At 38.4% G+C, this 11246-nt stretch overlaps 1 protein-coding gene across 2 annotated transcripts; it reads right to left on the reverse strand.

Annotated features, from left to right (window-relative positions):
- Nucleotides 1–250: 250 nt before the first annotated feature.
- On the reverse strand, nt 251–9664 carry LOC122998096 (protein YIPF5-like). Of its 2 annotated transcripts, none has more exons than XM_044374711.1 (6): nt 9559–9664; nt 6880–7005; nt 5797–5933; nt 3364–3447; nt 3060–3241; nt 251–1882 (listed from the first exon to the last, which is right to left on the reverse strand). In XM_044374711.1, the coding sequence occupies exons 2-6, from the start codon at nt 6947–6949 to the stop codon at nt 1720–1722; spliced, it is 636 nt and encodes a 211-aa protein (XP_044230646.1). In that variant the 5' UTR covers nt 6950–7005; nt 9559–9664; the 3' UTR covers nt 251–1719. The 2 variants fall into 2 exon arrangements, with proteins under 2 accessions (XP_044230646.1, XP_044230645.1); XM_044374710.1 differs by having other exon boundaries at nt 3364–3509.
- Nucleotides 9665–11246: the final 1582 nt, after the last annotated feature.

The following is an 11246-nucleotide window of genomic DNA, read 5'->3' on the forward strand; positions in this document are numbered from 1 at the left end:
CACTATGAAGGGGCTCTTCAGTTAGTATTGCACCTCCTTAAAGTTGGGGGACTCACAAGACACTGAATAAGAAACGGTGGTCAAAACAACAGCAGAGGTCAAGATATCCAGACTTTAAGCCCCTGATATGACTCACATTCCAAAAACACTGGATACTACCTTTAACATAGAGTAACTTCAAACTCCATGTCATAAGTTTGTAACTCAGACAAAGTTTGTAACAAGACAAAAGCAGAGATTACAGACAAACCAAAGGAGGGAGAAATTCATTTGTCAAAGAGAATTACATCATAATATCCACAGACATGAGATACTAGCAAATCTCTTAAGTAAACTCATACTTAAACATCAGTTTCTATCTGAGTAATTAAACCATATTTCTATCATTAACATATTCAGGGTTCATCCAAGCCATGTCTGATTCTTGCAGGGCTGAAGCTATATGTTTCATCCTGATCAAATCTATTTAGTCCTATAACCAATTGTCCAAACAAAAACAATTAGATTTTCTCACTTCTCTGTTCCAAAGTATTTTATTTTTATGTTAATATTCTCAAACTTGACCAAGCTTCTCCAGAGCCCCTCAAGACATTATTGTTCTCAAAAGCTGAGGAGGACTAACCATAGTTCACTGAACTTGATGTGTGAAATCAATAATGCCCCTTTAAGTAAAGACAACTAAAGAATCTCACAAATTGATACTAGAGATGTCTGTTAGAGACATTTAAATACATAAATCTTTATTCATCAAAACTATTAACATAATAAATAACATACATCAATACATTATTTAAGATAATTGAACACTGTCTTAGTCAAACATAAATGCAAGTATTAAATTAAATAATTTAACTAAAATGTAAATAGGCCTTAAAGGTTGTATTCAAATGAAAGAGAATAAAATCAAATGATATAAAAACAAGCGCATTAATGTTAGGGATTTAGTCTGGAACTGAAGCTGTAATACAGTAAGAGGAGAGTTAGAGGCTTAGTTTTGTACATGATAATGTTTTCAAAATGAGTGAAACAGTTAATCAATAGTCTCTTTCTGTCCTCTAACATTGTGTGTATTACTCAAACACATGTTCTGTGTTATGATTTAAACCCAAATCTTTAATGAAATTCATTGCAGATAGAGGAGGAACACTCACATTTATAGTCTGTTGCTGGACACAGATGTCAGATTGTTTCACCTGAATAATTGTTAGAGGCCTGAGGAGAAACTTTTCACAAAAACAAACAAAAGATTTGAGAAAAGGTTCTTCTTGTTCCATACTCCAGTAATTATCTCAGGATCCCTTAGAACCCATGTTTGCCACTACACTGAACCACTGTCCTAATGCATGCTTCTGTGTTTCCTGCACTAAAGGAGACAGGAAAGGAAGCACTGAAGCTCTATTTCTAAACCCACCATTTCCAGTTTCTGCCAATGTGACACTTTTAAGTGTGAACCTTCCTGATTAACATAAACTTTTGGAACGCACTGCCAGAACTTCAAACATCTTATGGCACAAGTCATCAACAAAATGCAGTAATCAGATGAGAACAATCATCCCCATATTTTCCCATTGAATCTTTTACCTTAACAGAAAAATAGACAGGGGTGAAAAACATTTACCTCTTACTTTGTTGGCAAAAGTAACAAATAAAAAATAGAATAAAAACAAAAGATTGTGCTTGAATAATAAAGATTTCCCTCTGGGTGTACTCTGATGACATTTAGAATACAGTGAGCAGTGCAAAGAGCCCATAAAGCAGGGCACATGGGTAGGCCACCAACAGCTGCTGGCCTTCCATAGCCAGGGTGGAGATGAAGATCTTGGAGGCAGAAAGACTACACCAGCAAACCACCAGTAAGGCCAGGACTGTACCCAGGACGCCTCTGAAAAAACAAAAAGGGGAACAAAGCAGCACAATCATGAAAGTCAACCTGAACTACAGCCTGTATGGATCCTCGAACGTCACCTGACCTCTTTCTTTCTAGCTCCAAATGAAACTAGAACTTAACCTGCTCATTATGGATGCTGGGACTGGTGCAGAAAGTGGTAGCTAATTGTTCAATGTTGGCATCAGGGGCTGGATGCAGCATGTTTTGAAGCTTATCTTGCGAGGTTTCAGGAGCAGGACCACACCTCACCAGAGGGGTGTTCCATCAACACAGCTAAAGAAAGCTGCACTTACTTGAAAAAGCCTGGCCTGAATTAATGTCAACTTTCATGTGAGGCTCAAACCGTTCCACTAACGCAGCTTAGCCTTGTCTAGTCAATGCTAACTCTAGCCAGGCTGGAATAAGCTTGCAGTGTGTGCGTGTGCACAAAAGGACGATAGTATGTCGCAAAAAGAAGGGAAAACTAGAGCAGTATTCTTCTCAGCAGTGAAACAAATCCTGCGGGATGATACTATATGAAGAATATAAAGGAGTCTTCACCAAAAAGGGCAATGCTGCCACAGGTGAGGGGGATGGCTTGGCACAAAATTGACCCTTTGTAGGGTCCTGAGGGGGTCTGTCTACTCAGGTGCTATGGCTGACTCCCTAACAAAGCTTCCCCACAACGCAAACAGCAAACAGAAGAACTACAAGCAAAGTTTCAAGCCTTGCACACCATTCATTCCTTTTGTCAATAAATCGTTTAAATGCTAGTGGCCCTTGCTAGCAAAAGTGCGGCAAATAAAAGGAATGGTGATTAGTGACTGGCAACTGTATGCTGAAGTAACGGGATTGGTGGCTTTAAGTTAATTATATTATATAGTGTGTATCCTAAATTTTAAAATAATAGGATAATAGAGAGAAGCAGGAATATATGTTATATAGGAGCTGATAGAATCTGTAGGATAGTTTGATATCTGAGCAGTACTTCTGCAGCACACTTTGCCTTGCTCAAGAGCACCTAAGCAGTTTTTCTCGGCAGCACACACCGTAAACAGCCACAGCTAATATTCTTATCAGTGTCTGGGATTTGACCTTTAGTTTAGATTAGATTTAATTTTTAAAATTCAGTCAGTCATAATTATTGTTTATATTCAGACAGAAATAATACACAAGCACTGAGTGGACTTACTGCAGAGAGTAGAAGACAGCAAATGCAGAGAGGGCCACCATGGGCAGGAGGCAGTAGCCCAGGACACTGGCCACACAACCATACGACACTGACAGAGAACTCATCAGACTCAGCAGGATGTACATTCCAATACAGGCTGTAGCACTGATCCCATACACGTAGCCAAACTGGGCTTTACCAGCCTTCATGTGTGAGAATAAGAACATAAGTACACTTGTTAAATCTCACTACATATCATACAGCACTGAATGTTGACTAGGAGTTGTAGTAATGCTCATGTACTCTCTTGAGAGTTGTAACTCACCATCATTAAAGTGACCCCCAGTGCGATGCAGAACAGGATAGGACCTGTCAAATCAGTCTCATTCATAATGCTGCCATCTGCAGGCTTAAAAGGGTTCAACACCGTCAATGTCTTTTGCCAGATGTGATCAAAATTGATGCCAAGTTCTGGGCAATTAAGAGACGGGAGTAAAAACAAATCACTCAATTAATTCACAGAAAACAAACATTTAAAAATGTAACCTTGAATCCTGTAACTCTTTCTGTCTGTTAGTGTGGAGTGAAGTCTCAGTGCCATGCAGTCTAAAAATACTCCATAATAAGTACATGTTCTGTATTCAAATCCTATTTAAATAAAAGTACAGAAGTATTATCAGCAACATGTACTGAGGTAAAAGTACTCGTTCTGCAGAAAAATGTCCCTCTGCATGATATATTATCATGTATAACATTATTATTATAGTGTTATTGATGCATCAATGTGTTAAGCAAGGTTACTATGTACAGCAAATTTCAACACATTTCAATTCAAAGTACTTTAAATGAAACATACAAGGCATCAAGACAAATGTAAAAGAAACACAATTCATTATAAAAAGATACATTTAAATCCAGTTAAAATAGTTAAATAGAAAATAAAAATAAGCTTAAATAGAATAAAACAGAAGAATAAAAGTCAGAGTACAGCTACAGCGCAGTGCAAGTTATGAATCTAAAGCAGCTCGTCACAGTGGAGCCAGCTTTAACTATTCTATAAACAGTTTCATTGGTTAGTCCAGTGGTTCCCAACCCCTCCAAAATGTCACAAGATAAATCTGAGGGGAGGAAAGGAGAAAAGTTCTACTGTACAATTGTATACAATTTTTATCAGACTTCTCAAATCTTTGCTTTTTTTGTCAAATTTTGGAGAATTTACCCTCTTGGGCGTCAATTATGTAATGAAATGGAGGAATGTTGCTTTCAGTGACTAGTTGGTCCCCCTCTGTTTCCTGGGACCAACACATCTGACCCCTGTGTGAACAGACCATTGCTAGCAAGAGTTCAACTTCTATGATGACCAAAGACATACAGTACCAGTCAAAGGGTCTGGACACACCAACTCATTCAAGAGTTTATCTTTATTTTTACTATTTTCTACATTGTAGAACAATACTGAAGACATTAAAACTATGAAATAAAACATATGCATGCTTTTTTGCATGGTAAGCAAAAAAGTATAAACAAACCAAAATATCTTTCATATTTTAGATGACTCAAAGTAGCCACCTTTTTGCTTTGATGACAGCTTTGCACACTCTTGGCATTATCGCTGCTTCATGAGGTCATCACCTGTAATACTTTTCCAAGAGTCTTGAAGGAGTTCCAACACATGCTGAGCACATAAATTGCCAACGGTGTCACCAGCAAAGCCTCCCCACACCATCACATGTCCTCCATAGGTCATCGGGGGAACCACATATGCAGAATCCATCTGTTCACCTTCTCTGCGTTTCACAAAGACATGGCGAATGGAACTGAAAATCTCAAATTTGTACTCATCAGACCAAAGTACAGATTTCAACTGGTCTAATGTCCATTCCTTATGTTTCTCTTCTTCTTATTGGTCTCCCTCTGTAGTGGTTTCTTTGCAGTATTTCAATGATGAGGGCCTGATTCACACAATCTCCTCCGAACAGTTGATGTTCAGATGTGTCTGCTAGTTGAACTCTGGGATGTATTGATGTGAGCTCTACTCTAAGGTACCATTAATTGGGGATTTCTGAGGCTGGTAACTCTAATGGACTTCTCTGCAGCAGAGGTAACTCTTGGTCCTCCTTTCCTGGGGCAGTCCTCATGAGAGCCAGTTTCATCACAACATTTGATAGTTTTTGTGACTGCATTTGAAGAAACATTTAAAGTTCTTGACATTTTCTGGATTGACTGACCTTCATGTCTTAAAGCAATGATGGACTGTCATTTCTCTGAACTTGTTCTTGCCATAATATGGATTACTACAGTAGTGGAATAGTGCTATTTGTTGTATAACAACACTACCTTGGCACAACACAACTGATGGTCTCAAATGCATTAAGAGGGCAAAACATTCCACCAATTAACTTTTGACAAGTCACTCTTAATTGAATAGTATTTTAATTGAAAACCACTCCAGGTGATGAGCTCATGAAGCTGGTTGAGACAATGCCAGGAGTGTGCAAAGCTGTCATCAAAGCAAACAGTGGCTACTTTCAGGAATCTAAAATATGAAACATATTTTTGTTTGTTTAACACTGTTTTTGGTTTACTACATAATTTCATTTGTGTTACGTTATAGTTTTGATGTCTTTATTATTGTTCTGCAATGAAGATAGTAAAAATAAAGAAAAACCCTTGAATGAGTAGGTGTGTACAAACTTTTGACTGGTGCTCTACAATTGTCAAACATCGAGATAATGCAAATAATACAGTTTCTGTATACCCTCAAGAAGAGGAGGCTCCTCTTCAAGGGAATTTGTTCCTTTGTCTCCCACAGTCCCAGAGGGCTGGTAGAACTGTCCAGTGTACTGCTGCTCCATGGAAGGATCCAGAACACCTGGCATGAAAGCCTGACTTCCACTAAAAACAACACAGTTGCAAGAAAAAAAAAATGTAAACCCTCATTGAATGAATATAGAAGTAGTAATAAAAGAGATACTAAGGCACATACCTAAACTATAATGTTATGATGTACACGCTTTTCCAAAACCTGTTTCACCTACTTGTACATAAGTTAGTGTGTTCCTACATGTCCCAGAGTGCCCTTTGACAGACCCAGTGAAAAGGCCTTAATTTGTGCTGTCTTCAAGTGGGGTCTTGTTTACCAAGAATGGAATTCTTTACTAATGGAACTTTGGTTCTATTCACATCCACTGCCACGGACTGTCTTTAATGGCAGTCAAATCAGGCTGAGTCAGATGTCCACCCTGGCCATGACGACGTGATCATCAAATCATTCATTGTACTGGTCAATGAGCTACAGGTGTTACAGTCACTGTGTAATATCTCCTTAGATGAATGGTGACATGTAACACATTGTTCTAACACAAACAGCATGTGTTAGTCAGTAGCAGACATGGTATTAATGTGAATGACTCTCTCATCCACTCAGGTGTGTAAGTCTGTTCCTGCCCTGCACTGCATCCTCAGTACACACCAGTAGTTTTTCTATTCCCCTGTCATTGCACGTGCCTTCATCCTTTCACATGTTAATTGTTGTCACCTCATGTATTCCCATTACGTTTGAGTCACTGAGCTAACATCAATATAGACAAATACAGTTATAACACTTTTTTTAAGTTTGGTTCATGTTGTACAAATAAAGCAAGGATATGAGTCATTTCCAACTACCTTCTTTGTTTGGATAAGGAAACAGTCACAAGTTGGAAAAAAAAAGGTAAAAACCTGTTATGTTGCAGCAGACAGACAATCAGTTCCTCTAACAATGCAGATGGTTAGCAGAGTCTGGAATGGTAGTACATGAGAGGCACAATCTGGAGCTATCCTCAAAAGTCTGAATACTTACTTGTCGTAATAAGCAGAAGGGTCGGAATCATAGGCATCATAGCTGTAGGCCACAGTGTGACCTTGGTCATCTATGTAATATCCTGTCTGGTAGAAGTCCTGCTCAAACTGCTGGAAGTCCCCCATGCTAAGAGCAAAGACAAGACAAGATAAAACACGATAAATCTGTCCACTAAGCTTACCCAGAAATAAAGTAACAGTCCATCAGTGTATAGAAAAGAACTGACAGGCCTTCATTAGTGCGTTTTACATAAAACCTTTGAATATATATTGAGATATTCAGAATATCTTGGATATAAAATCAGCTGTGAGGTGTTTTTTCAGCTGTCATTGAACAGTGAACTCCAGAACAAGATAGGCTTCTTCATGTTTGTTTGTTTTTTCCATCATGTGTTTTTCTTTTCCTCCCTGTCAAAGGTCTGTCCATAACAACATGTTGTTTTGCTTTTTGCATGCATTGTTTCTTGGATCTTAACAGACTTACTTACTCTATTGTTCACAAATAAATCACATTTTTGGACATGTCATCAGGAAAACCACAAGTGACAAGTGAAAATGTCTGCTGTGAAAAAAGGTCAACTTAAGTTTCACTCCACGTTCTTCCCCCTGCTCATGGACACTCTCCCTCCAACTGGGAACCACTGAAGTAGCATTTATCAATATCAAACTGTCAAAATATATATTATTTGAGTTATTATTTTTATAAAATGTTTTTGACCTTCCTAACTACCAGAATACATACAGTAGGCTACAGACAGTAACACTGTTTTATTGAAAGAAGCAACTTTGTCTTTCTGCCTCTGGCTCATAAAAAAATCTAAAAGGATATTAGGATTCATAATTAATATGAAGCGCCACGCCACCCAGCTGATAGCGCGCGATGACCAATTTGACAGCGCACACTACCCAGCTGATAGCGCGCAACGTCCAATTCGACAGCACGCCATGACCAATTCGACAGCGTGATGACCTATTCGACAGTGCACGCTACCAAGCTGATAGCGCACGATGTCCAATACGACAGCGCACGATGACCAATTCAACAGCGCGGGATGACCAATTTGACAGCGCGTGCTACCCAGCCGATAGCGCCGATTAGACAGAAATTCAATCGTCTCTCTTAAATCAGAAGTAAGAAGAAACTTGGAAATAAGCGAAGATCTGAGGCGGGAGAAATTGGTATTATTAATATTAATGTGTGCCCTCCAGTCTGTTGGTCAGTTGTACCATCATGGATAATCTCAGAACCTGAAGTCGATCTATGCACACTGAATAATAACAAAAGATAGAAATCAGGAGATATAGTCAAGGAAGTTAAGTCTCATCTGCAACAAGGATGGAGTTCATATTTACAGAGTACAGATGAATCAAAGGATCCAGAGAGTGGGAAAGTGGCATTTGGAGTAACCATTCCTTGAATTAAGAATTAAAAACGGACATATCAGATGTCAGTATTCACAGCAGAGATGTTGGCAATATCAGTGTGCACTTTGGTGGATAGAGAACAATAAACCAGACAACTCAGTCATATGCATTGATTCAGCAACAGCTTTAACTACAATAAGAGAAATCAAATCCAAGTCCAGACCTGATATATTGGCCAAGATTTATCAAACATTATACAAAAAAAAAAAAAAAAACTGTAACAGAACTTAGGCTATAGTTTATGTCATTTCAATGTAGACACATTTGTGGTCGCTATTCTGTCTGGTTCGTGGAGGAAGCCCTGCATTGTCTGGTAGAAGAGTGACGAGGAAGACAAGTGAAGTGACGTAATCCCTGTCCTATAAAGTACACTGATGTAATGATCTATGTAGAAAACTTCAGGTGGTTAACAGTCCAGATGCTGCACTGGACTAAAATGGGGAAACTGGTGGAATATTGTGGTTTAAGGTGCATAAAATGATGAATAACGTTTAATGTGGTTAGAGCATCTGTAGGCTGTTGGTCTGCAAATGAATGTGGGTGGTTCTGCTTTATACTGTATGAAACGCTTCTCTCTTGCAGTTCATTTAATCCCTGCAGCCTCTGAAGGCAGCAGGGCTGATATGTTGATAAATGTGCAACCTCTGAATTGCTGCGCCAGAGCACACAGCCATTCACTGTGTTTACCATCATTAAATCGCCTGAAAACAACACCTGAGGCCAGGTGCATGAAGATCCATACTCACAAAAACCATGCATACGCGGTTTACCGCACATTAAATGGTATTTATAAAAACAATGTGTGGTGAGAATGTGCGCTACTCACGCATCGTCCAGACCAGGCATACACACGTTTTTCTAAAACAATCTGATGGTGATGTGATGAGGTGGAGATGAAATATGAGGTGAAAGACGGAATCTTTTAGTAAAACATTGTTCATGTTGATAATCAGCTGCACTTATTGTGTGATTGTTTTTTGCATTTACACAGAGTTCTGCAAAATGTCAATCAAAGGCGCTTTTATTAAGGTAGCATAGATTAATTACTTTGTGTGATTAATTTTATCATTCTCAACATTTTAGAGTCAACATTTTCTTTAGCTGTTTTTTTTATTTTATCCTTAGTTGAGACAAACCTTGTAAAGTTGGTTTAGATATGAGTGCTGCAAACTATGATTACATTTCTGAAATATCACTGCTAACGATGGTTTACAGGTCACACAACAACCTCTTCTTTTCTCGTCAATAAACTCACCTGAGTCCAGAGCACACAGCCAAATAGTGTAGAAGGCCTTCTCTCAGACAGCCACTTCACCGTAGTGTGGCGTTGAACACATGAAGCCCAGACTGTGAGGATATTCTATTAATAGTTGGTTATATTTGGACTTGGTTTCAGGGATATGACAACTGTTCCCTGCCTTTACTCTGTTTCCAGAAACTTAAACTGCAAAGTCACTATGTTTGATGTTTCTTTATTTCTTAAAAAAGCAAGTCGTTGTCAAAATAATGTACAAATATACTATATACAGTATAAAGGATGGATGAGACATTCTTCACAAAACCCCACATTTACTTGTAAAAAATATTTTTATATTTCTACATCTTTTTGTGGTTACATGGTGAATGGTAAACAGACTGCATTTATATAGCACCTTTTTAGTCTTCTGACCACTCAAAGCACTTTTACACTACATACCAACATTCACCCATTCACACACACATTCACACACTGATGGCAGAGGCTGCCATGCAAGGTGCCAACCTGCTCATCAGGATCTAATCTAGGTGATTAATCTTCAGGTGTAACAACAATGGCTAAGTGTTGAATTTCTTTAGAAAGTTTGCAGGAGTGAATACATTTTACTTGTAGGATAATTAAATATACACAGTATAGTTGGATCTATCAAAGTTATGTAGTACAAACAACATGTTATACTAATATAATACCAACATTACATATATTTTCAAAAATCAAATCAGGAGCTATTTTAATTCCTAAACTTGTGCCTGTTTATTTTTTGGCCACTCAGGGGCAGTGCAACAAAGTTGCAAACATGAACTCCATAGTGAAGTCTGTGTTCCTGTGATCATCTTCTACACTATTTTTTTTTCTTTTTGAGAAATTAATTCATGCTTCCATTCAGTGGGTTAACACTATGTATGCCCACCCCTTTTATTCTGAAGGTCAGATGTCCATATCAGTGTCACCAATCCCATGAACATAATTTGACTGAGCAATTCCCATTCCAGTTTATTAACATACAGATGGAGGTTTAGTAATTCATCCACTTGGTTAACCAATCTATAAACAATGATATCCACACCAATATTTTGTTGTCTGCCATATGACCCCCAGGTTGCTCCATACTATTGGGTTCAAACTTTATCATACACTTACAGGTCAATGTAGCACAGGTACATCCAATGACATAAGAATAATATATTTATAAGACATTGTTTGGCTTTTAATTTGTTAAGAGAGTTGTTTTTGAATGTGAGTGAAATTTATGGCTTCTTTTTTATCTTCTTTATTTTACTGATTTTTTTTCAGCATTCACACTAGTCACTCTGCAAAATCATCCCACAAGCCAGCTGTCCCGGGAGGCTGAAGGTTCTTATAATGCATCACAGACTGCATATAAAGTATATTTATATACAGTCTATGTAATGCATCCATGGGCTAATGTGGTGAGCTATTCAAATCCTGGTTACAGCCCTGCTACAATGCTGCATTTAAGAAGTATGGGAAAATTCACAACCATAAATCAAAGCCCTAAGTACTACCTAACAGCGGGGCTGTTCTACAGTTCAGCTTTAACCATCTGGCAGCAGAGGGACCAGTGTTTTCTAGTCATATTTAGCAGCTGTTGTATGTTGCGGAGGTGTGCAGTGTGTCGTACGTTGCGCCAATGCCGCGCAGTACTGACTCTCCTCAACACTTTT

Source organism: Thunnus albacares, chromosome 15 (genome assembly GCF_914725855.1).
Source record: "Thunnus albacares chromosome 15, fThuAlb1.1, whole genome shotgun sequence".
NCBI lineage: Eukaryota > Metazoa > Chordata > Actinopteri > Scombriformes > Scombridae > Thunnus > Thunnus albacares.